Source organism: Astatotilapia calliptera, chromosome 15, assembly GCF_900246225.1.
Source record: "Astatotilapia calliptera chromosome 15, fAstCal1.2, whole genome shotgun sequence".
Lineage (NCBI taxonomy): Eukaryota > Metazoa > Chordata > Actinopteri > Cichliformes > Cichlidae > Astatotilapia > Astatotilapia calliptera.
The window spans coordinates 33,176,446-33,203,952 of record NC_039316.1 but is presented as its reverse complement, the minus strand read 5'-3'; the positions used below and the strand labels follow the sequence as shown (position 1 = coordinate 33,203,952).

General features: G+C 39.4%; 2 protein-coding genes across 2 annotated transcripts; both read left to right on the top strand.

Moving 5' to 3' along the window:
• The first annotated feature begins 237 nt into the window (after positions 1 to 237).
• Positions 238 to 17,243, top strand: LOC113007074 (FYN-binding protein 1). Its single transcript, XM_026143435.1, has 16 exons — positions 238 to 494; positions 6,106 to 6,757; positions 7,596 to 7,710; positions 8,178 to 8,233; positions 8,383 to 8,420; positions 8,724 to 8,758; positions 9,249 to 9,348; positions 9,465 to 9,627; positions 11,515 to 11,662; positions 11,786 to 11,802; positions 12,157 to 12,217; positions 12,426 to 12,468; positions 12,605 to 12,767; positions 14,457 to 14,490; positions 16,308 to 16,345; positions 16,457 to 17,243. Exons 1-16 carry the CDS (start codon positions 492 to 494, stop codon positions 16,480 to 16,482), a joined length of 1,692 nt encoding a protein of 563 aa, XP_025999220.1. The 5' UTR covers positions 238 to 491; the 3' UTR covers positions 16,483 to 17,243.
• A 5,797-nt stretch (positions 17,244 to 23,040) lies between these two features.
• Positions 23,041 to 26,776, top strand: pex11g (peroxisomal biogenesis factor 11 gamma). Its single transcript, XM_026142622.1, has 6 exons — positions 23,041 to 23,055; positions 24,526 to 24,780; positions 25,131 to 25,328; positions 25,411 to 25,589; positions 26,145 to 26,207; positions 26,321 to 26,776. Exons 2-6 carry the CDS (start codon positions 24,718 to 24,720, stop codon positions 26,547 to 26,549), a joined length of 732 nt encoding a protein of 243 aa, XP_025998407.1. The 5' UTR covers positions 23,041 to 23,055; positions 24,526 to 24,717; the 3' UTR covers positions 26,550 to 26,776.
• The last annotated feature ends 731 nt before the right edge of the window (positions 26,777 to 27,507 follow it).

Sequence of the window (27,507 nt, the reverse complement as noted above, 5' to 3'; positions counted from 1 at the left end):
CATAACGTACGAGGAAACCCCGCTCTTACTTCACTAAAATTCTCGTCCTTTCATGTATTTTTCAACATCTCCTCGTCTTATCTAAATAAGGTTATTTTATTCTTTCCTGCCCTAATTAATTTGCTTTTCTTCACTTCATGCGCTCGCACATAATCAAACACAAAGAGTAGATCAACAAAAGCACACAGTGAGATTAATGCCACACTTAGTAAGGCCCGGTTGGATGTTGTTGTGCACATTATGATAAGGCTGACCTTTCAGGGCGAAATGAAACAAAGTGGTGCGCCTATTATTTTCTGCTCTTATTCTTATGTTGTGTCACTATCAGTCACCCTCTTGCCCACACTGAATTGCAGAGCATTTCCTCATTCGCAGTAAGCTCAGTGTGGTTGTGCATGCAGCAGCACACACAGCTACATCGGCCTGGATACTGGTGTTACTACTAGACATGGAACGTTTTGACCACTAATAAACTATCACTGAAGGAAAAGATGGTAAGGCATTCTTATTTATTCTTTTTTTGAATGTACTAATGATGGACTAATTAGGAAGTCCTCCACTGAAGCTTACACAATCCTCTTCAGGCGCTGTGTGTTTAACTCTGACCATTTCCTCCTGACCACCAAGAGGTTTATGAATAACTAGACTTTTGTAGAAGGAACCTCAGCAGGTATTATTGTAACACTACAGGTCTAACCTCAGTTTCTATGTATCCTCCACTTAGAACAAATGTACTTTTATAACTGAACCATCTTTAAAACGTTCAAGTTTTGTAACACAATATCCACAAAACATGACAAGTATAGTTTGGCACAGTTTTTCTAAACAGCGTTTATTGGATCAGTTTCACAGGGGAAAAAAGGGGAAGTTGAAGAGAGGAAAAAAAGAAATGTTCATGGTCAAGCGGATGAAAGCAAGTTTTATTACAAGGCTGTTGCTGGTTAATGATTCACACTAAACTTTATGGCTACCTATTTTCTAATGTATCCGAATGTTAAGCACCCTAAGGCTTTTTGTTAGACAAAAAAAAAGAGTCATAGTCATAGGTTATGAACTCTTTTAGGAAAGGATTTTATTCTTCCATCACTTTTCTTGTTTCTTTTTTACTCATCAGCAGGGAGTATTAACCCTGGCCACTCTGATTTTACACATTAGTATAATTCTTGGGCTTCATGGGTGACTGAAAAGCTGAACTGGGGATAAAATAAATCAAGACATTTTACTTGTGAATGGTGTGGCCTTTAAACTGGACGTCATTGCAGACAATTGGTAATTATTTTAAAAAAAAAAACAAAAAAAAAACTTGGTTTTACCCTGACCATAAGAATGAAATTTGCAGTAGCATATGTATTTTTAACTGTCTTGTTTGTTACAGTAGAGTTACAGTAGTACTGTTTTCTCATTAGGACCTGAGTGCAGCACACCTGCACAAGCAGTCTGTGGTTTTTAAAATAATCTAGTTAACTGTGTCAGCCTGTGTTTGCTCTGCAGCAGGCGCGCGCTGACTGAAAGTGTGCGAGCATGTGAGTGTTTCTTTTTTTTTTTTTGTGGTTTGGAGGGAAAGTTTTTTGTCTGCTTCCTTTGTTCCCTGTAACAAAGGCGATGCTGCCGCCCCGAACTGCGAACGGAGCTTGCAGCTTATTGGTGCAGGAGTGACAGCAGCATGCGTTTCTATGGTAACCGGGTGCAGGATGCTAGCTGAGGTATGGAGGTGTGTGGTTGCGAGCACTTCCTGCTCTTCAGCTACTTTTTGACTTTGCACAGCTCACAGCCTGAACAAGTGACACTGAGTGATGGTGTGATTCGTTTATTGTTTTTATTTTGTCAACAGCTGAGATATTCATTCCTCATGTTTCACAGCTTCCGTTTCGATTGTATCTCCCTTACGGTTCTTTTGATGCTGTGAGCATTTTGAAAGGCCGGGTTACTGGGAAATAAGATTTAAATCTCAATGTGACTTTTCACCTGAATAAATAAAGGATGATAATAATAATAATGATCTCTAAAATGTTTCTCTCTCTATTTCCGCTTCTACCATCCAGCACTACGCAACCTCTCTTGATTTACTTCATAAGGATTCATTTAAAAACCCCAATGTCTACAAAATATTTTAAATATAAGCTTCACAGAGATGCTAATTATTATCCATTGTTTCATCCATATGAAACATTTTTTAAGAATAACATGACTAAACGTAAAATGCATAAAATGCATAAAAATCTTGAGGTTATAGGGGAAAAATAATATATTTATTTTAATTTTCTCATCTGTTTACTTGGAAATATTAATTAAATAATTAATATTAGTTTGCAGTTCTGTCCATTTTCATTTTCAGCCATTTGGAAATATTCAAATGCAGTGGATGTCTAGTTAAAACTGCCAGTATGATAGCAACCAGCTAGCAGCAGTGCGTTGTGGTTCACAGAGCGATCAGACGGGAAATGACCTCTGAAAAGCTGATTAAGCGTTGGGAGATCCGTGCTCAGTCACCAGCAAAGCAAAGCAAAACACCCTGTCATGCACAGATGAAGCGCATGCCAGTAACTTCTAGAAACTCGTGCACCAGGGTCACAGGTGCAAACCTCTCTGTCATCAAGGTGCTTTCCTGCAAGTCATATGATTGTTTTTGTGAGCTCTGGAAAACGTGCCAGTACCTTCCTCCTCTGTCCCTTGGCTTAAGCCTTTTTGCACCCCTACTTGGCTCATAAACATCTTACACAAAAGGTGAGCAACAACATGTCACATGTTGAAGACTGTCTGCCTTGGTGTGAGTGTTCTGTTCACGTAGAAAGAGACAACAGTAAGTACAACGTATTTATGTAGTATCCCAAAGTGCTTTACAGAGGTATCAATAAAAACGAACTTGTGCAAGGTTAACATGAACACACATGTAATGAATGTTTCAATGGCTCTTCAATGGCATGTGTGGCATAATGGTGCAAAGCATAAAAAAGCGGCTCCACCTTAAACAGTTCTGTAAAAAACGAGTAAATAAATAAATAACTTATTGGACAGTTGTAACCAAGATGAACTTGTACCAGAATGATGAGGAAAAGTATGAAGAAAGGGAGAAACAGATCATGATCCAAAGCATTATGTGTCAAACAGAACCATACTCTCTGCTCAGCTTAAGCCAAATGCTGCAGAAGCAATCAGAAAGCACCTCACTGTGAAAATAGATAATGACCCAAACCAAGCAACAAGAGTTTCTTGAGGCCAATTAAAGAATATTCTTCAATGGCCAAGTAAGTCACATGATCTCCACCGAATAGTGCATGCTTTTCTATTATTGAATACAAAACTGAAAGCAGAGAGACCCTCAAACAAGCAGCAGCTAACGGCAGGTGCAGTAAAGGACTAGTAGAGCAACTCAATGGAAAAAACAGCATTTGGTGAGTTGTTCTTTCATGCAAGCATTCAAAGGAGTATTTTTTATATATATGTTTAAATTGATGTTAGTTCACTAAAATGTGAAGGCTGTGCATAAAAGTGACTGTCAGTCTCAAACAGCTCATGCTAAATTTGTGATCAGTCATCAGTTCAGTGACATCTTTGTTCTTTGACATATAATCCACTGCAGTGGTGTACAGAAGCTACAACTACAATAAAATGTGTCTTCGTCCCAAATGTCACGGAGAGCGCCGTCCTCCTAGTTCTCAGTCTGGTCCCTTCCTCACTCGCCATGCTGACTTTTAAAATACAAAGACAAAATGAAAGCCTCGGCTAACAGCTTCAAGATGGGGCATTAATCAGTGAGTGATGTTGCAGTGATCAGGCTATGAGTAATGTACTTTTTAATTTTTCTTTTCTTATTGTTGTCAGAGCGATTAACAACATTAGTTTAACGAATAGTTTACACAGCACACGTTTAACTTGCATAAGTTCCCTCAGATCTGCAGATCTTGAGGTACAGTTTCCAAGAAGAAGTAAGCAGCTCCCTTCGTGACTGCCTTTTTCAGTGCAGGTGTCACGCATGACATCACATCCCGTGTTTGTAACACTAAATGTCTGATTAATGCTTGATAGTACATCAGTGAGATCTACTCACACTCACAAGATCTACTAAAAATGATTGAAAAACAACTTTGGAGAAAGATATTCTGATGTTTACGGGGTTTTTTCTCACTCAGTGGAAGCCCTCACTGGAGTCAGCAGTGTCTTGATATGTCTTGGCTTTACTTTTAGGGAGCAGTGAGGTCATCCACCTTTATAAATAGTCTACTGCCAGCTTGCTAGAGAACATGTGAAATACTCTAAACTGAACTGAATAAAGTGATGCAGCAGAGTAATTTACGATTTCCAACTCATTCCTTTTAAAAATGGACATTCACCAGCACACATAAATAAACCTTTACATTGATACATATATTTGTACATATATTTATTATTATTTTCAGATGTAGCCATTCTTGTATTTTGCTTGTTTACGTTATTGTATTTTGCACAACTCTGTTGCTTGTGAAGCTCGCACACAAGAATTTCACTCACATGTGCTGTACCAATGTACCTGCACATGTGATGTGACAATAAAAGTGATTTGATTTGATTTGATCCCCAGCAGGTTATATGAGGTCATGTGGCCCGCTGCATGTGGAGCAGACGAGGCTGAGAACTAAAGCTTTTGGAGTAACGGTGGACTCGCTCCCATTGAACTCCCACTAAAAACTTTGTTGTTGTGAAGCACTTTGCAATATTTATCTTCAGTCATCTTAAGTCATAATTTCATTTGTACTTACTTACTTAGAATAGCTGCAAGATGTGCAGTTTAGGTCTCAATACATCAACATTAAAATGACTTTAACCAGTAATGTGTTTGAGGAAGTGTTGATCCAAACAAATCTGCTCGGATTATGCTGCCATGATTGTCATAATAGGTTATTTTGCAGCATTGCAGGGAAACAAACAGATTACAAATATGGACAAAACAAAGCGCTGGTATCAGACTTGGTTTTGGCACTGATAACTTTATTTTAAAATGCACAATTGCAAATTGGTCCACAGTTTTGATGTGAACCAGTCCTATCCTATCTTCAGTCATCCGCAAAACCGCAACAACATTTTTCCAAAGTTTAAGCTTTGGAAAAATGGATTTCAAAAAACAAAAAGTCCTGATCAAAGACAACAGACCGAACGAGGTCTCAGCAGGATTTATACGTGATGAACGACATTTTAAAACGACCTCTAGTTCATGCAGGGAAGCAAGAATATGGGTGATGTGGCGTTTGGCTGCTGCATCTAAACCAACCAGAGGACTTAGAAACACGCATGAACAATGAGTTCAAATAATCGAGATGGGAGAAAATAAAAGTTCAAACTTGTTAAATGACAGCAGAGGTTTGATTTGTGCTTCTTAGATGAAATAAATGAGACTGGGTGAGCTCGGAGATCACGTTCAAAATTTAAATTCTTGTCAAAGATTTCAAGGAGGTGATTTGAGGTCGCCGGATAAGCTAAACACAGCCAAACACAACAAGGTCAGCTGTGATGGTAAAACTGAGGATTATTAATGGTGAAGCACTGAGGCACTACTGTTTATCTTCAATATAGCTGAAGTACGAATTAATGAGCCTGTTAAGATGACCCAAGGGTAAGAAGTAAAACAGCTGGTCCCAGGGTTGAGCCCTCAGTGCATAACATTGTGTTTTATTAGAAGATGCTTTCATTTAGCATATTTCTCAAGAGTGACAAGATTTTTGTTTTCCCCCTGTGTTTACTTTCACCAAAAATCTCGGCAAACAGGACTTTAGCTCACATGCTTTTTAAAAATGCATTTGTGCTGATCTACTTTTTTTTTTATTATTATTATTATTCTTGACTAACATCTAATAATAATTACTTCTCACATCATTTGGTTCTTTGGTGTTCAGAGTTCACCAAGAAGTTTCAAGTGCTGCAAAGAGAGCTATCAGTTCTGTGAACATCAAAACAAACCAGGAAACAGTGTTGTTGCACGCTGCATTCTCACTTTGTAAAGATAGCGTAGGGGTTTGATGTGTGTGTGTTTGTGTGCGTGGGGGGCATGCCTTGCTATGTGCTGCGCTGCTAACTTCCTGCTTTACAAGCAGAGCTGCTGCAGTTGAGATTCTGCTCTTGTGTTGTTTTCAGGGGGACAGCGTTGATGTCAAGGCTCTGAGAGCCAAGTTCAACAGCAAATCCAGCACCTCGGATACCAGCAGCCGGGACAGCGGCTCGCCGAAATCTCCTCGACCTGGGTTTGGGAGAGCCATTCTTCCAGTGGCAGAGAGCGAGCTGACACAGAGACTTTCACCCACGATTCCTCCTCATCTGGCTGGCCCAGGCCCGGTGAGACTCCCGAGAATTGAGCCGATGGCGGCTTCGATCCCTCCCAGACCGGGTTCGTTCCCTCGACCGCCTGCCTATGCTGGACTCAGAACCCCCATTCAGCCAACAGATGCTACCAAAGTCAAGCAGACAGGGGAGATGCTACAGAACATGATGCTGAGGCATCAGAAGTCCCCGGTCCCCCCGGTCCCCCAGGTACCCCAGGTACCCCAGGTACCCCGACTAGGAGCTGGAAGCTCAGCTCCTGTTCCACCTCCCACCTCTACCCCTCTTCCACTCAGACAGCAGCCTCGACAGAGGAGCGCGGGGGAAGTGACCCCACTGAGGAGGCCTCTGCCCCCTGAAGGACCGATGCCCGTGAAACCTAAAAGACCTCCGACTGTCAACTTGGAGCCGTTTCGGAGGAACAGGAGAGGGCTTCCTCCTGCTCTTCCTGCCCCGAGGACGAGTGATGGTAAGTCTGTCTGGTTCAGGTGTTCAAGTCCCTTAATAAGGTGCACCATCATATTAAGTTAACACAGTAAGTGAGACCATCTTGACTTGTTTGTGTCTGCTGTACTGTGACTGTGGCTGGTGTATAGTTTATGGTAAAATGGTAAATGGCCTGCATTTGTATAGCGCTATACACTACATTCAGTCATTCACCCATTCACACACACATTCACACACTGGTGATGGCAAGCTACATTGTAGCCACAGCTGCCCTGGGGCGCTCCTAACTGAACTCCCAAAAATACAAATAATAAAATGAATGATGACTAACTTCCTTTGAGCTGCTCAGTTAAGTGGACCTGATGTTCTTCACGCTGTCATGTCCTGTCACGGAGATGGACAGAAACATAACCGTGTCTTTAATTTTCTTGCTACAATGGCTGAAAATGTCAGAATTGTCCAAATCAAATCTAAAAGGGACAACAGCAATCTGCGGTGAGGTAAAGCTCCGAACGTAAATCAAGCATTAAGTCTGATTTATTGGAAAATAAATCAGACTCTTAAAAGGAGGAGAGACTTTTAAAAAGAATCTGTTTTCAAATCTTGTAATGAGACAGATTCTGACACTGACAGTCCTCAGTGTGCTTTGTCAGTGACAAAAATGTGCTAAAAACTTGATTTGTTCAACCACTTTAAAGGAAAAAGCAGAACACTCAAACAGAGCACCAAACATCGCGTGTGTAAAGCAGTAATTTCTGCTGTTTGTGTGATTGCTTTTTGTGGGATTACACTTCTTTCATCCATTTCATTTTGTCGTAACGTCATTGTGCAAAGATTTTTTTCTCTGCTACTCTTTGTAGGCTCAGGAAGCAGAAGGATGTCTTTACCTGTAGCACCACCGGCAGTGGTCAGTCCTCCAAAACCTCCACAACGCTCTGACAAACCCAACAGACTGCAGCGGCAGATTGCCTCTGCGTAAGTATTTGGGTTAACACAACGATGATGTGAAGCCCTGTTATGTCTGGTTTTGAGCCTCTTATGTAAGAGGCCCAGTGCTGCTGAACTGATGCAAAGGAAACTGTGTGAAACTCTTAGTGTTTTAAACCAAGTATTATAGGACACCTTAGTTTCAGCTTTCAAATGACTTCATTTACATCTAGTGCGGGCAAGAGATGCTGAAGAATTACGAAGCAGAGGGTTTACCGCTGCTGCAGTCGTGACCCGAGATTAGAAAATATGTGCAAGGATTCGCCTGTTGCACAGCAACACTGTTTCTCAAAATGCATTTTGAACACACCTAAGTATACTTTCAAAGAAAAACCTTATTGACTGGATGATGGTTTTAACAGTCAAATTAAGCTTTTTCCTACTGAGTCAATACAGATGTAACAAAGCACTTGCTGACCAGTAATCAGAGAAACCTGTCTGATTGTCGATTTCAGGGACCTGGACGAAGACGAACAGGATCCCTATGACGATATCGACATTGACAAAAATGGTGAAGACTTGTTTTGTTCTTGAAGCTTCTCTGACACATTGTCTGAGCTATAGTCACTGCTTGGTATTTTTAACATTGTGTTTTCTATTAGAGGACATGCCCTGTTTTCACATATCGGTTTATAATTTATATTTTGCGTTACTTTACAGAGAACTGCAGCGAACACAGTTCACAGTGTGTTGATGGGGTGAGTAAAGAAAAGCAAAAACGAAAAATTTACCACCGTGGAAGTCTCGCTTTGCAAGAACATAGTGCACATTTCCCTGAATCTGTTAATAGACTAGGTTTAAAACCAACATTGCACTCTTAGAAAATAATAAGGCACAAAAAATAAACAGCTCTGATCATTTTTTGATTTAAGCTTTGAAAATCTACAAAAAGGCACTCTTTTATCAGAAGTAATCAGAAGTGCCGCTTTTATCTAATAATCCCGTACAAGATGACTTGTCTTTGCTCTTTACGGGTACAAATAAAAGCTTTTCTCTTGCAGGATGATGACGACGAGGTGTATGAGATGATTGATGAGTAAGTATGAATGTTCTGTCTTCCCCATTAAACCACTGAGTCTCTATTTAATAGAAATGTGGCTGCAGCTGCATGAACAGAAAGCAGTCTACAGTTTCTATTGTTTCTGTTGCTGCTTCTGTTATTTTTGCAACTCATAAGTGATCTGTGGTGCAGTATTTAAGTTACAGTGCAACAAATGGTACCTTGGTACGATATCTACATCTTTATTTATCGTTTACTATAAAGAGTAAGTCACACTCATTTCCTGTGATTCAACATACAGAATTTCCTGTTAAAGCAAAAACATTGTGACAGAATTCAGGCAACGTCTGTCGAAATGTGGGAAGACTGGAGAACTTGAAAAACTTTTTGTGTAAAACGCTTATGTGTGAAACATTTATCTGCCCAGAAAACGAAAAATAAAGGCACCTAACTCAAAATCTGTGAAGGGGGAATTCTTTTAAAAGGTGGCCGGTCTTCGTTTGTTTATTTGATTCTTCTCTTATAGGGAGCAAGAGAAAGCCACCATGAAAGAAGTTAAGAAGAAACAGGAGAAGGACATGAAAGAGATTCAGAAAAAAATGAGTGAGCTCAAGAAGAAATTTCAGGTAAAGACACGGAGAGAGAAAAGATGACTTTTAAGTTAGCCTGAATGGTTAATGGTTAAGTTATCCTGCTCCGCCTCATCCCTTTGGTGTAAACATTATATCTTTCCCCCATGCAGTTACAAGGAGAGATAGAGGTTATTCACACCGCCAAAGTCCGGTACGACTGGAATGGGGAAGGGAAACTGGACCTGAGCGTGCACCAGGGGGACAGCGTGGAGATCCTCCGTGTGACGGGTAACCCGGGAGGCAGATGGTTGGCACGCACTATGAATGGAAACTGTAAGTTTACATTTCAGTCAATCACATAAAGAAAGCCTTTGAATAAATTGACTTGTACCAAAATATCAAAAGAAAAAAGAAAGCAAACAAAGTAGAGACTTCTGCATCAAAGTTTTCCATCTGAAACACTGGTTATTGTCGTCGGTGGTGATATTATCGTAGCTGTGGTTCAGGAGATGAAGCAGGGCGTCTACCAATCGGAAGTCTTGATGGTTTGATCTCCGGCTCCTCCAGTCTGCATATCAAAGTATCCTGGTGCAGAGTGTGTGTGTGAGAATTAGGCAATAATTAGGCTTAGAGTGAAGGACTGTATGAAGGTGTGTGTGACTGGGTAAGTGAGTTGCTTGGTGAGGACCTCTTGGCGTCGTATTTTAGCACAAGGTCCCTCTTTCATGTCAGATTTATTCAGTTTCTTCCTACTGATTTTATTTTTTTTCATTTGTTCATCAAAAAAGCAAAGTAATGCCAGTAACTGACAAATGAAAACTCAAATAATGCAGCTTTCGCACTTTTTCCCCCGAAAGTCGTTAATTACGGTACTTCCTTCTGTAAGATATTTTTTCTGTTCCTTACTTCCTCAAAGGGCTCTGGCAACAACTTTTCACTTTATTTATTTATTTTACTATGTCCTCAAAAATATAAAGTATCTGCAACTGAGCATTTGAGACCATAACGTCTAAAGTATCACAAAGTTACAATGTAAACAAAATGCAGTTAGTGTGACAGAACTTTAGCACATTATGGTGTAAGCGTGCTTATGTAGCAGGAGAGTGATGCTGTTGCTCCCTCTGCACGGATTCATTTAACAATAGTTGAACTCTCATATGGAACTGAGAAACAACTGCTTCCTGTGTTAATGTTAGAAATGCAGACTCTGGATATAAATATACATTCACTGCTCACTTTGTTAGCTACCCCTTTGGATGTGCCTGTGATCTTAGAATATCTTTAATTCTTTGTGAAATTGAGTAGAAATTCAACACGACTCCTTGGAGATTTTGGGGCAGCTGATCCAGATTTGTAGCTGTGCATCTGTAATGTCTCCCATTCAATCACATCCCAAAGGTGCTCTACTGGATTGACATCTACTGACTGTGGAGTCTATCTGAATACAATGAACTAATTGTCATATATTTGAGCTTTGTGACTTGTTCCTGCTGGAAGCACCAAAGAATACTCAGTTGGTACTCAAGATCCCAAACTGTGCCCCCACCATGAAGAGAAGCCTGAGCCATTGATACAATCGATCCATGCTTTCAAGGTGTTTATCCCAAATTCTGATTCTACTACCATAACGTGGCGGCAGAGATCAGGACTCATCATCAGACTAGACTTTTATCCAATCTTCTGTTGTTCAGTTTTGGTGAGCTCGTGTTAATTGTGGCCACAGTTTCCTGTTCTTAGCTGACAGGATTGCCAACCAGTGTGGTCTTCTGCTACTGTACCCCATGTGCTTCAAGGTTTAACATGTTGTGTTGAAAGATGCTCTTCTGCATCCTCTGATTGTCATAAGTGGTTATTTCCATGACTGTTGTGTTTTTATCAGCAGTCTGGCTATTCCCCTCTGACCTCAATAAGGCATTCTCACCCAGAGGACTGCCATTCACTGGATATTTTCTCTTTTTTGGACCACTATCTGGGAAAATCCTGGCACCAACAACCATGCCATGTTCAAAGACACTTGATTCATCTTTCTTCTAGGATTCTGTGCTGTGGCTATTTAGCATAAATCTAGTTTTATTAAGTAATAAAATAAGTAATAATCATCTAATATACAGATCAGATTCTGGGTATTAGATGATTATGTGTGGCTAATACGTATCGTATAATCATGAAATGTCACAATCAAGCCACAGTGCTTCATTTTGTTGTTGCACTTCTCTGCAGATGGATACATCAACAACTCGTGTGTGGATATTGACTATGAAGCAGTGAAGATCAAACACGGGTACAAAAAATCAAACTCACAAGCGTTACCTCCACCACCCCCGGACCCACCACAGATCTTTAATATGGACTCCGACAACAGAGACAGGTGCAGGATAAGAGATTGCTAATTCTGCTGCAGCTTCACATCTGTTCAGTTGAATTTCATTTTCAGTTTTACTCACGTCTCTTCCAACTAAACCCTTGTTTGTATGTTTCCTCTAACTTGCAGCCTGATTCAAGATGAGGGTAAGTGACTGCAGACCACAGTGAAGTGCAAATAACAATCTATGCCAAGTTAAGATGATATAAAAATACAAAAGGATTTTTCTCTTGTATTTTTCTCTAGTGGAAAAATGTATAGGGATATATTTGGTGCCTAATTTGTCTTTTCTAGAACATTTCTATGAGCTACTTGGCAATCTTGCAGTATGCAAGTGATAGCTATGTACTTTTAAAATTTTTTAGTTTTAATGACAAATATTTGAAACAGTTTCTTTCATCAGATAATATTTATTATTATTTCTTATTATGTAGCATTTATTATTTACTATTATTTATTCCTTTTAGCATCTGTTTTATGGACTTTTTTTTGGTTCTCAGATGACTATGATGATGTCCAACCACTACCTGAAGATTTCCCACCTCCGCCACCTGAAATCAGGTATCAGTTAACCCCCAATTAATTTGAAGAAGGCTGAGATATTGATGACTAAGTATTAGTGAATTTTCATCATAAAAATAACTTTTACGTGTGCAGATCTAGTCACTGGTGACATCAGATGGTGTTAAAGAAAAACTAAATTTAACAATGAGAAAATTGATAATGAATTCATTTGTGATTAACTGTTATACCATATTATATTTTTCAGCATAGACCCCAAAGTGGAGAAGGATTTGAAAAAAAAATTTAAGGTAAACCTTTTTAAAAACTTTGCAGAGTGCCATCTGCATTGCAATCAATTCAGATGTTTGTTTGTTTTTTACTCATGCAATGGGAATCGCCCTTTTCATTATTTTTTTTAATTCGACCACTGTGACTGTTTCCCAGTATGATGGACCACTCAGGGTGCTGCACACCATGTTAGTGGATCCTAACTCCATCATAAAGAAACCAGGAGCAAAAGATCTGCCTGTAACACAGGGAGAGATTGTGGATGTCATCCAGCTCACCAACAGCAAGAAAGCTCTGTGTCGCAACAGGTTTGGGAAATGTATGTAAAACCATCAGCATCTCATTCACTTTTGTAATTGTAATTTGTAGAATTTGCAGTTCATTGGTTTAAGAAAACATGAAGTACTCTGGGATTTTGTTTGTTTGTCCTTTTTCAAATATATGATGTCATGAGCTTTTCTTACTGTTCTTTTCATATGTCGTTCATTACGGCCTCTGGAAAAAGAAATAAAATTCCTGTAAAAGATGTACGCATCTTCTAAACCTTTCGCAGAAGAGGCTTTATAATTAAAACATTTCAGCCATTTGTATGTTTATGTGTTTGAACATGGCCCAGATGGAGTCAATGGTGACTTAAAGACAATATTAAAAACAAAGATTAGACAAGAAACTGCTGTGAAGATTATAATAATAATAATAATAATAATAATAATAATAATAATAATAATAAGAGCATGCTGGAAAAACAAAACAAAACAGTGCAATCACATTCCCAAAAATATTAATTAACTAAATAAAAAATTACCTCAAATGAAAGCCAAATAAAACATTATTTCTAGTAATAATAAAAGGGGATGTCACACAGTTTTAGTTTATTTCTTTATTATTTATAATTATTATAAAATGACATCTTCTCTCTCTACAGCACAGTATTTGCTGAATATGTTGATCTGCTGCTGCTTGATGAAAGATCAGGCCATTGACATTTCTTCCTATATCCTTTCTTGTTGGTTAAACCTGACCCAAATATTACCATAAAACTTAAGACATTTCAATTAAACACAAATTTGTGCCACAGAAAGATAAAGCCAAGAGAACAACAAAGTTACAAGAATTTACTCCTTTATAATCACTGATGTTCAATGAAAGTCTTTAAAACATAGTGTCACAGTCACAGCAAAGAGGGATCCAAATGCAGGATATGCAGACAAAGTATAAAAAAAATAACTGTTAATTAGACTGACGGTAGAAGTCTATGGACAAAAGAAGCAAAATTCACAGTAACACATAAAAACAGCAAACTCTTAAAGAAACACATGAAGCACACAATTATAACAACAACAACAACAAAAGAAAAGACACTGACAATGACTGTAGTGAGACTAGTGATCTATATGCACTAATGAGGTAATCAGGGAGAATGGAAACACTAGAGTAACAAAACACAGCTGAAGCTAATCAAGGTAATGACAAAGAAAGAAAAATGAAATATAAGACACGGGAGACAAATGCCTACCAAAATAAAAGAGGAAGCGTTATTACACAGCGACAAGGACTTGACAACATGACACAAGAAGATTAAGATTTGACAGGATACAAGAAGATACAGTACTAGTGAGGATGAACTAACATATGCCAATACATGAATGAACTCCACAGAGAACAATCCCTCTAACCTAAGTAAAGATGTACTGGTGGACTTCACCTTGATTTTGAGGTCACGTCACTGGGATTCGAACTCGTTTGAGATTTTTAGTAGCTACACCTACGCTATATAAATTTGAAACTCCTACGTCGGCTCGGTCTCAAGCTATCACATTCACATCGCCTGCCAGCCCAGCAGGGCAACAACAATACCCATCGGCCTTTTAAGTCTTTATGGAGTAATAAAAACACAACACAGATCATTTTTGTGTAGTAATATCAGACAATAATTCAAAAAGTATTTCAATATTTCAAATGATGATAATAAATAGTGATAATTTCTGTGCTGTCTCCTGTTTCACAGATGGTTATGTGTCCAGATCTCTTCTTCTTCCAATGTAAGTGAATCCTCCTGACTTCATATGTGACTGACTATGTCAATGTACTTCCTTAAAGTGTAAAGAAGTAATAAATCACACTAAATGTGTGTTTTTTGAAGATTGTCAAAGATAAAAGCTTAGTGTATGAAATGTATAATATAAGGGTCATTGATGTGCACATCTGTGTGTCCGAGTGCATGATACTGTTTAAAAAGATCTGTTGAAACTAATTTAATCCGATCATTGCATCTAGGAATTTATTATATAAATTCCCATCTTTGAAATTAAAACTAACACTAATGTAGTAGACAGTGTTAGAGGTTTAAATAACATTAATTTAATTGCATTTTTTTTTTTGCACTTTTTTCGTGCCTCCTGAGTTTTGCAAATATTTTCATTTTATACAGGCTGTTACTTGAACACCTGTATTGAAGGACAAAAGAATTTGAAATTTTATAACTAAACATATTCCTAGTTTTACATTGGTTGCCCCCCGACCTGGCAAGTATATTTGCATGTATACTAGATGTGTGAGGACACACGCTGTCTGTGTGCATGCGAAGCAATGTGCAAGCTAGGACTGTGTCGTTTTTTCATTACAACATGCAGAACAGGAAGTAGAAACCTTTTAAGTGGAATTCAGGTACACACAAATGTGCATAACCACCTAAAAGTTTGATTTCTTCAACTATTTACTGATTTATATAATTATTAATGTATTGCTAAAAGTGCATTAAACTGCACCTCTCCTTTCTTTAGCTTTATATTATTCTGGGTCCTATTAATAGGTTGAGACAGATTCTTCAACATTAGGCAGTCGATCACAGTAACAAATAAGATTGATAACAGGGGAAAGAATAATATCCTCTGGAAGGGGAAACCTCACTTAAAGTGTAGAGTGCCCGTCTAGATGAGCTGATGTTTCCCTTCCCACAGCTTCAGCAGCTTCCACAATGCTTATTATCCACAGCAGATTTCAGGCATTGTCTTTTTCCCCCGATTCCGGCTCCTCTGAGCTTTCACTTTTCTTCTATTCTTCTTGTTTCTGTGTTTATGAAATAGGAGTACATATGAATGAGGATCATTTTATCACATTAAATCGTTTTGTTATCAAGCAAGAGCCAAGATGAAAAATCATAAATAACCATTAAAAAAAATGTAACAAAAGTTATTACAGTTTTGTATTTTCTAATTTGTTTTTAGCTTTATTTATTTATTTATTTTTTAATTTTAACTTAAAAAAAATTTCAGTCTAGCTTCAGTTCATTTCAGGAGCCAGTTTGCTTGTTTCAGTTTAGTTTCAATTGCTTAAAATGTTTAGTTTTGCTTCAGTTTTTATTAGTTTCAGTGTTCGTTTTAATCCTTTATTTAGTGTTTCTGGAGAACAGAAGCAAGAGACAGGAAACCCAGTAAAACACAAAAATCCAATACACACAAACTGCCCATCAAATCCTCATCAGCCAAATGCTAATAATACGTTTTACAAAATGTACAAGTGCTAAAACTAAAGATACTCGCTTCATGTTTTTGTTTTATTTTAGTTGAATAAAATGTTTTTTTCACATGTAGTCTTTGTGAAACTGTCTTTTACAAATCTTATCTAAATATCCAAACCTTGTTTTTGTCTGGGCCTCAGAAGCATATATTATTATTGGAAATCTATTCATGTATTCATAAACTAACATTAAAACTGAAATTATCCACTCAGTTACAAAAAATATGCACGTCACAGCAATGGCTTGTATATAACCATCTTTTCTGCTTTTAACTAGTTTAGTTTAAACCTTGTTGATGAAGCTTATGGAATATCACAAGTTCCAAATATTCTTTTGCAGGGAACAAGACATTTATGATGACGTCGACTATGCAGATGGTAAGTTTCCGTTTTTATACTCTGCAATAAAATCCAGTCAGACTGAGCTTTTGTCATTTGTAATTGAAGTGCAAGTATAAAGGCGCATTTTCTTTCTCTGTTTTGTTTCAGATGTCTACGACAACGATTCTCTGTAACATGATTATTAAAGTGTATCAAACTAAACATACAAGAGAGAAAAGGAAACAAACAAACCAAACATTTTTTAGCTTTATCGAACTATAACCAAAAACTGGATGCTAGAAAATCAAGTAAAGACAGAATCTGTCTGGATACAGATGCTTTATTTGATTGCACAAACTTCAGAAATGTGTTGAAAAGTCACAGGTTTGTAGAGTTTCTGTAGATTTGTTTGTGCTAAGCTGTATAAAAGTTCAAACTTAATCCAACTGTGTAATTATTCAAACTGACAAAATCAAACGATATATCAAACTTAAATATAAATATAATAATTTATAAGGACTTGGGGGTTTTTTGTCCACAAAAGGTCACTCATAATAAGACTGTGTAAACAAACTTACTGTAAACCTTCACTCACCTGCCACTATATTACCTGCTCAACGTATCAACACGTGATGTCACAGAGCTCACTCTACTCAAATGGCCTCCACAGTCACCAGATCTCGGTCCTGTTCATGGACTCACAGACTCACAACATGGATGTGCAGCCAACAAAATCTGCAGTGACACTTGAATCTCTGCCATAAAGAATTAAAAATGGTTTGAAAAACAAAATGTGGGCTGGAACCTTATATTAGTAATGTATAGCTAATAAAGTGGCTGGTGAGTGTAAGTGCACACAGATTGTCGAAGGTCAACAAACTCATCAGTGTTTGTCAAAGTGCTTGTATAGAAAATAAATACACTATTACTGTTGATGTGTGTATTTTTCACCCTCTGAGATAATTTAAATAAAATAGTTTTTATCTGATGATTGATTGTTTTGTTTTGTTTGTTCCTTAATAAAAAATAAAAACAGAGCTCAACTAGTGAAAATGTTTGATTATGTTTAGTCAAATGGGAGTTAAAGTCCTTTCCTGCTGTGGTAAAGTTTATTTTCTAGAAAGACTGAGAGGTTTGCCATCACTAAGGTGAGGACAGCTACACATTATCTGTCTGGGTAGGTTTACATCAAAGCTGAAATAACTCAGCAGTTCTATTCAATTCAATTTCATTTATACAGCTCCAAATCACAACAACAGTCTCAAGGTGCTTTATATTGTAAGGTAGACCCTACAATAATACTGTTATGATATTTTGATACCACGGTAAGCATTTACAGGATATTGTTTTATACAGGAAAACTGTTACTCAATAAGGCCCATATACTAGTTGTTTTTCTCTTTCTATGTGACCCAAGAATTAATGTGTAGGACTCACAAGCTGGTACCTCAAGGTCGAAAACACCACAGAGATGAGACCACTTCCTTACTCCCATCCTCCCTTTTTCTTTATCTCCTGGAAAAGGCTCGTTAAAGGCTAGGTGGTTTGTTTCAGAATTCACTAATGAAAGAACTCTGTATTTTATGTCTAGGAGTGTATTTTGCTGGGATGATCATAAATTGTAGCTGAACTGATAAACTACACAAGGGATACTTTGCTCAGAAGGCAGGAAGACGTTTCCTTATTTGGTCTGTACCGGTTTGAACTGGGAAAGCTGACACACGAACCTTTTTTCATCTATATAAACTGCTGTGTATCAAATAAACCTTTGAGTTGATTCTGGGAAAGCAATCTGAACAGTTTCTGTATCACTTTGTTCTCCTAACTGCTCCCGATATCGTAACTAACCCCGCTGAACGGCATACCTGAGTGTTACTTTGAATAATTAGGAGTCTTATAAGGAAAGGACAAACTCTGCTTATCGCTCCCGCCACGGAGGAAACCCGGGAAGGCAATTTCCTTCAAATACATACAGAGAAAAACCGCAAAATCAAATGACCCTCTATAAGCAAGCACTTTGGCAACAGTGGGAAGGAAAAACTCCCTTTTAACAGGAAGAAACCTCCAGCAGAACCAGGCTCAGGGAGGGGCGGCCATCTCCCGGGACCGGTTGGGGTGAGAGAAGGAAGACAGGATAAAAAACATGCTGTGAAAGAGAGACAGAGATTAGTAACAAGTATGATTCAATGCAGAGAGGTCTATTAACACAAAGTGAGTGAGGAAAAAGCGCCCAGTGCATCATGGGAATCCCCCAGCAGCCTACACCTATTGCAGCATAACTAAGGGAGGATTCAGGGTCACCAGATCCAGCCCTAACTATATAACTTAGCAAAAAGGAAAGTTTTAAGCCTAATCTTAAAAGTAGAGATAGTGTCTGTCTCCTGAATCCAAACTGGAAGCTGGTTCCACAGAGGAGGGGCCTGAACACTGAAGGCTCTGCCTCCCATTCTACTTTTAAATACTCCAGGAACAACACACAGGCCTTTGTTTCTGTTTCCATCTTGTGGTGAAACCTCTCACCTGCATCCTGCAGAACACTCGAGAAGCGCTTTGCAGACAGAATGAGGTTTATGTCCATCTCGTCTAAAATTATTTTCCTTTCATCCACAGTCATAAACCATAAATATTTATAGATGTTTGCTTTTTATTAAGAAATGCTTAGTTTGTACTGATACTTATTTATTCTTTAAATTAAACCCTCCTAATGCAACAATATTCATAATGCTGAAAAAAAAACTAACAAATATTAAACTGTATTTGAAGTCGTTCAAGTTCTTCCAAAACTGATTTAAAGCTCATCATTTATGTCAACAATGCATGTGTTTAAGCAGAGACACTGAAGAACAACAAAAATATTCAAAATGTCCAAATACTTACAGTCTGGGCTGAATATTTGTTCTTTAGTTTTTAGTTTCTGTCCAAATGCTTCTACCAGTGGCTCTTATTTATTCTTATTTTTATTATCATTTTGTTGGTGCTGGTTGAGACAGAGAAATGTGGAAAGCCCAGTCACAACAAACATACAAACAAATCCCTCCTCATGCTAATAAAATAAAAATACAGCCATATTTTGGAAATCTTTAGAAAACTTAAAGTAAAAATGATAGCACTATTTATGAAGTTAATAACAAACTGAATTTACTTTTTCATCCCCTAAGCCAGCCCGCTGGACTTTAAGACAACCATGATATCAGACTACTAATTTCATGTTTGTTATGTGACGGATGTGTGAAGGCAGGAGAAGGACCCAAAGTGCAGACTCCGGAGAGTAACTCAAAACACAGCTTTAATGCTGAACTCAAAAGGGTAGCAAAACTAGAAAGACACTTACACAGACAGAACACACAGCTAGATAAGGGTAGATCACAACACAGACACAGAGAAACACAGGGCTTAAATACACAGAGGGAGCAATCAGGGAATAGGTAACAGGAGGGAAACACAGCTGGGGCAAATCAGGCCTAACGAGACAAAGGAAGCAAAACCAGATACATTAACATCAGACATAGACCTTCAAAATAAAACAGGAAACATAACACAGACTGAACTAAAGACACAGACTCACATGCAGGCACTGCAACAAAGGGAACAAAGACATGGTACCAGGGCAGACAGACACTGACTGGACACGGGGATATAGCAACTAAGGATTACACAGAGACATAAACCATAAGACATAACTCTAACGAAGAAACCAAAGAATAGAAATGATACCGTTTTTCTCAGTCGCTTTGGTGCGTTTCTCAGATCAGAATTGAAATTCTCATAACTATTAGTTCAACCTCCACAACACTCAGTCATTTGTGCACATCATAGTAGCAATTTCTCCTCTCTCTGAACAAACTGCAAATGATTTTGGACATGAATCAGTTGCTTCCATACATTTCCCTGCTGCTTTCTGACATTTCCATTTGCTTATGTCATGTCAGTCAAAAGTAATCATACCTATGGATGCTGAATAGTCGTTCCCAATAAAACTAATAGTCATACATCCATTGCTTGAGTCATCACACACAAAATTGTTGAACTAGTTATCACATGCCAAATATTGGCCATCTGTCAAGCAAATCCTATACCTTTCTGTATCATTGTTCCTGGAAATGTCTCCGAAATTGAACAATTGATCTCAGGTGAATTACAGCTGTCACTCATGAGGAGGCGTGTGAAAGTTTAGTTGTAACCAATGACAAACAACTTGTTCACTGTCAATAATGGATGAATCCTGTGAATCCCCAATTGGCAAGCATATATAAACTGCGCAGGAGCTAGTGTGTACCATTTCTACACTTCTGTGACACAAAATGGAAGGTCAGCACCGTGGAAGAGGGGTGAGGATGGGGGGAGGAAGGGGAAGGGGAAGAGGGAGAAGAGGCAGATATAGGCGGATTCCTAATGAAATAAGGGCTACAATTGTGGACCATGTTGTCAATCACGGCCACACCATGGAGGAGGCTGGTCGAAGAGTGCAACCCAATATTGGAAGAACTACTGTCAGTTCAATCATTCAAACATTCTGTAGGGAAAACAGGTATGCAAACAGTAATACACTGTACTGTACTGTGCCATCTCAGACACATCACATGTTACTGTACTGTATTTGCAATTTCACAAAAAGTTCACTCTGCACCACATAGGATTGTAAGACAACCTCGCGGAGGCGGAAGAGGGCCCCTTTTTACCCCACAGCAAGAAGAAGCCATTTGTGCAATGGTCATTGCAAACAATGCAATAAAGCTGAGAGACATACAAAGCGCTGTCATAGAGAATTACACGGTATTTGGCAATATTGAATCTGTTTCAATTTCAACAATTGACAGAGTACTCAAGAAAAATGAAATCCACATGAGCAAATGGCCCTGCTAGCAGCCATGGATGCAGCATGTGACGACATCACAGCAGGGTCCTGCAGAGGATGGATTCGCCACTCCAGGAGATACTTTCCTCGCTGCATTGTGAGGGATAACATCTGTTGTGATGTAGATGAAAATATGTGGCCAGACAGACAGGAACGTCTGGATGTGCAAGAATGATTTACTGTACTGTTACATGTGCTGTTTATTGTTCACATTAGTGCACAGCTCTACCAAATGGGTGATTTTATGTTTACATGTATTCTACAGTGAACAAGTGACTGTAGCATATTTTTCTTTTGCACAATTCTGTAGGATTACAAACACTTCTACACAATGGAAATGTGAAACGTACGTATTCAGTGTCTCAGTTACTCCCAAGACTCCCATAACATCTACAGTAACTTTACTGCACATTTCAGATGGCTGTACAGGTAGGCCATAGTGCTGTCGTCAGCATTTTCAGGTGTCACCAATTGTTTTTGCAATGGGAAACACTGAAATTATAAACTGTCATAGTGGAAACATGACAATGCCATTTGACTATCTTGTTCATAAAGATGGTGTCAAGACTTTTCATTTTGATGGCACTGACAGTTTCATTGACATGGATACTTGCTTTTGAGGTATGGATAATCAATTCTGTGCATGTGACGTGCTTTTGCAGGCTATCCACTAGGTTTTGCGGTTTGCACTAATTGTTTTGGGAAATGCACTAACTGCTGTGCAAATGTTAATGGTGTTCTAAGAAACGCACCAAAGCGACTGAGAAAAACACAATAAACTCAAAACCCTGGGTCAACGACCCAGGCATCCTAACAATGTTCAGCAATGAAAGTAAGTAACTTTAATTTCTTCATCAAAACAGCAATAATGTTGTGCTTTACTTTATTTCACGCTTCTTCGTTTTGTTTTGGGGGTTTTTTGGTTTGGTTGGTTTTTGTAAAACTGTAAATTTGAAAATTCATGGATAATAACTATAATAATATTTTATCGTTAAAAATAAAATTTCAATTAGAGCTTGCACGTGCAAGTGGATTAACCATCGCAGAAACAAAAATATAATTACAGTACTGTAATATATCACAGATAGATAGATAGATAGATAGATAGATAGATAGATAGATAGATAGATAGATAGATAGATAGATAGATAGATAGATAGATAGATAGATAGATAGATAGATAGATAGATAGATAGATAGATATGTTTAAATGTTTCGTGGTGGTTGTACTTGCTTTTACTTAAGTGTGCTACTTTAAAGAAAATGATTTTAATTTGATTTGCATATTTGCAGACATTTAGTATATTTACATTTGACATTAATCCACAGCATAACATTGTGTCAGCCCCACAGTGTTGGGGAGTAACGGAATACATGTACCGCCGTTACGTATTTAGAATACAAAATATGAGTAACTGTATTCCGTTACAGTTACCGTTTAAAAAGGTGGTATTCAGAATACAGTTACTTTGTTGAAATAAATGGAATACACTGGGGTACTTTCCTGTTTCATTTTGTCGCGGGTCAGGACTGTTTGGGTTTTGTTTGACAGCTACGTTCTTTTGTTCCAGGCGGCAGCGTTACGGTTGCCATGGTTACAGGGCGACGCTCTCTCTCTCTGCGACTGTGTGTTTCCTGGGTGAGAGAGCGCCTTTTCGTTGTTGTTGTTGTTGTGCTAAGCTAACAGGCAGAATGCTACAAGCATAGCTCTAAAGAATGTAGCATCATGTTCAGTGTAGTCCGTGCTGCTGGGAGAATGGACTGCCATACACATTATGTGTCTGTGAGCGCTAGGAGGGAGAAAAAGGGGAGTGGAAAGGTACGAGCAGTCATCGAGCAAAAACGGGAGCTGGAAGCATGTAAATATAATAATAACCACTGCAGCCAAGAAGAGAGCCTGACGAGCCCAGTTGTAAGTAAGCTATTAAGACTCGACTGTACACTGTGTTCGTGTTTTCCTCCGAAAACAACAAGTTCCGTTGGAGCAGTCTTTCAACGCCTCTCTCTGTCTGTCGCAAGAAAAGTTGACCCACACAACAAAGTAGAGCTATTTTTCGGCTACCAGCCGACAGGGACCCCGCCGTATTATGCTGGGCTTACACTGTGCGATTTTTTCAGTCGCGCGATTCAGCTCCTGCTCAAACTGTACGATTGACTCGCAGGGGTTAGAAGTTCATAGGTCACGATGCAGGGTCTCACAATATACGGCCCGATGCTCTGATGCGACCTGAGTGCTCACACTGTGCGTCCATAAAAATGAAGGTTATAACAAAAATTCTGTCGTTCGCTCTCCCTCTCCGTCTTTCACTCACACAGACACACCACCACCATCAACTTTGCTAAATTGCTAATGAAAAACATTGGTCAGGCAGCTGTGATTGAGCAGCAGTGTCGATCCAACTATTTTCACGGTTGTTGTGGTCGTGATAATTTTGTGAGGCCACATCGAAAGGGCTCGGATGGTTCTACAGGTTGTGCCTCCATCGCTTGTGTCCAGATCACACGCTGCACTGCCGTGCTACGCCGTCTTTTTCGCTGACATTTGTGTTTGCGCGTGCGCAGTGTGGCAAACTGCGGTGACACCCTCACGACCAAGCGATTGATGATCGGGAGCTGGTCGTGAGGTGTCAATCGCTTCTCGTTACCCCACGTATACTACACGATGCACGACGCACGATGAAGGCCAAAATCGGGCCGATCGCCAAAACGATCGCACGACTCAAAAGTCGGCTCAAAATGGGCCAAAAATCGCACAGTGTGAGCCCAGCATTAGTCAGAGGTCCCTTTACTACAGTTCGGAGTCGCGGACCTTCAGTAATAGTAATAAATCACACAGCAATAGTACATTCACGTTGTTGTAAAAAGCATGATAATATTGTAGCGGGTCAGGGCTGTTCGGGGTTCTGCTTGTACAGTTATGTTTTGTGTATGTTGCCATGGTGACGGGTGACGCCCTCTCGCTGCGACGGTGTGTCCTTCCGGGGTCAGAGGGCGCCCTATGTGTGTTGTGGTTGCCGCGCTGAGCAGTTAGCTAGTGGCAGTGTGTTCTTCTGCAAATGTAATAAACGGCTGTGCTCCCTGGCTAGCTCACGGGAAGCAAGACCAAACGATACCTCCGTCTCCTCGTTGTCTGAACTCGCCACAATATATTAAGTAATCCAAAGTATTCAGAATACGTTACTGTCATTGAGTAACGTAACGGAATAGGTTACAGAATACATTTTGGGGCATGTATTCTGTATTCTGTAATGGAATACATTTTAAAAGTAACCTTCCCAACACTGCAGCCCCACCCCACCACACACACCATTTATTTATTTATTTATTTATTTATTTATTTATTTATTTATTTATTTATTTATTTATTTTTAATCAATTCCAGCTCCTGGCCGGACGAAGGAGACGCTCGATTGAATCGACGATCTTCTACTTGAGTCTGCTTTGGGTGCTTCCTGTTTCAAAGTCCAGCTGGGGGAACAGATCACGAGCAAAAACAGCAAATCTAACTGGAGATGGTGTTGGCCTAATAGATTTTCTTATAAATCTAGCAGCGCTTCGACAGAGCGGAGCAGACATGCAGCGGTGTCTGGAGTCTCTGGTGCAGCTGCTGGAGTCCTACAGAGGCAGAGATAAAGTCGTGAGTATTCACTCGGTCACATTGTATCTGTTTAAAGTGTTTCACTCGGTATAAACCATTAATAAAAACAGTGGTTACACGCTTACGAAGTGGATGCCAAGTGGAGACTGATATGTAAGTACTAGACTGTGGTTCTATAGAAACTGCTCATATTTGGTGTTGTTACATTACTTAAGAGCAATGAGCAAACATGCTCTGTGTTAGTTAAAATTAAAGCATCAGCCTAGTAAAGTATGTCTGCCTGAAGTCCACACATTCACTAAATCTCTGACAATAAAATGTCCTTTCTGATTTTAAATAATAATAATAATAAAAAGCTACCCACAAGTCTCTGTTTGTCTTCTTTGCAGATCAGGACAGTGTGTTATGGATCCCAGCTGGTTGGAGGAGTTCTTTCCCGGAGAGCAGAGGCAGATGTCCGGTCCCAGCGGCTCGGGAAAAGCCTGCTGCTGTTTTCTGCTCAGCTCAGTCACTGCAGGACGGTGCTCAGGTTGTTCGATGACCTCTCCATGCTGGCCTACTCCCACAGCTACGGGTTTGGAAATGGGGTGATTCACACAGCGTATGCACTGCATCACTCTGTGCTAGCCTGTAAATCCCACTGTAACGCTTGTTGCACGTCTTTCCAAGGAGGAGGACGCGGCCGTGCGCTGGATATCCGTGCTGAACAACGTAGCGGACCAGCTGTACTACCCCTGTGAACACATCGCCTGGGCCGCCGACGCTGAGCTCATCAGAGTGAAGTCCGATAAGTGGTGGCTGTTCAGCACAGTGCTGTGGGGAACCTCACTGCTGCTGGGAATCCTCAGGTGAGATCACCTGTTCACATCCATACATTACTTTTCTAATGCTGCCTTTATGGCATGCTTTTCTTATTTTTGTTTTTTAAAGGCCAGAAAGAAGGAGTCTTATGTAGTTTTTCTGCACCTGTAAATGTAACATATGCAGGACATCTGCTGGCCAGAGCTCCTTTAAAGAACATGCATAGACAAGCAGCCCGTATCTGTCTCTCTGTGTTAGCCCTTTTTCTGGTGAATTTGTGCCTTTTTCAAATCCATAAATCTTCAGTGGGAACTGAAAGGGGAGGGGGATGTGAGAGGAAAGTCAGAGAGAGATTAAGTCAAGCACTTCTACGTCCTACTTACATAATGACCAGAAACTCCTTAATTTCATTATCCCATCTCTTTTTTTCCTCAGCTTAGAGCTTTGTTTATTTTCCAGACCCTCTTTCTTTTTTATCTCATCTGTTATTTCATGCAGTTTTTAGAGAAACCTGTGAAGCATGTTTTAAGTCTGAGCACTGAAGCAGACATCAAACCCTTGCAGTGTGAGTTGATGTACGATGTGAATCATTTGTCCTTTAGATCGCTCCGAGTTCTTCTGCTGCTGAGGAAGAAGCTGAAGAAGAGGCACGAAGGCAGAAACAGGTATTTGATTCAGTTTTCTTTCTGTTGTCTCGTGTGTTTCTAAGCACAGTTACAGTAACATAGAGAGGGACTGACCGGTTATGAAAGGTTAAACCACACGTTTTCTCCTGCAGTCGCTCTCAGCTCCGCCGGCAGATGCGAGGGGAGCTGCTGTCCATCCTCAGCAGCATGGCTGACCTCAGTAACGCCATTCACTGGATGCCGCCCGGCTTCCTGTGGGCAGGACGTTTCCCTAACTGGCTGGTGGGGCTGATGGGCACCACGTCCTCTCTGATTGGTTTGATCCAGATGAATGCCGGTAGCGGTGATCAGTCAGACACTACACAGTCTTCACCAGAGTGAGGAAGAGATGGCAACACTAAACGACTGACGGATTTATGGATAATAGTGGAAAATGATTAGACTCCAGTCAGACTGTCTGTGGAGATTAACTGCAGTCCTGTAGCTTGTAGCAACAGGAACATAAATTAAATTGTGGCCTATTACTGCTTTAAAAGCAAAAAAAAGTCACTGCACTTGTGCTTAATTAGGAGTAATTAAAGATCTCTTGATGAATTTGCCAACCCATATTCAATTTAGTAGCTTTTGATTTACACTTGGACATTTTAGTCATGAGAAATATCATTAAGCTCTACTGTTCATTTCACTACACTAAACATGTTCAGCAGTAAATTCAAGCCCTAACGACCCTGAGGTCAACAAGAGGGAACTTCTGCTGTAAAACTTTTTTCTTTGTCTTTTGTTTTTAATGATTTTGTCTAAAGAATCATCAAAACAGAAGAAAGGTCAGGCAGGTCACAGTTTGATTCTTGAGGAAACACCAGTGGTAACATAGCCTTAAAGTTCCTGTTTAATGGTCAGCTTCACTCTGGAATACGTCCACCCAGCTTCTTAACTGCTTATCCAGCTCAGTTTCACCAGGAGGCTGGAGCCTCTCCCAGTCTGCACTCTGGAATGGGATTGTAAATGATTGCCTTTAAGACACACTCCACGAACCTGGCTTTGAATATAGCATAGAATCATACAAACTGTGAATATAGTATTGCGTGTTATGAATGTGGTGACTGAGCTGTTTCAACTTCAGTCCCGCATTCAGTCATTTTTAAAATCTGTTTTTTTCCAACGCGTTACGTCCTCGAGTTCACACTGTATCAACCAGGTTGGTTAATGAGTTTCCCAGGCATTGAAGAGCTGTCACAGAACTGGAGAAATATCTCAGTTTCATTAAAAAAAACAAAAAACAAAAACATTACCACACAGTTACCACTGAAAGTCCAAATGTTTGAATGTGGTTTTGTCC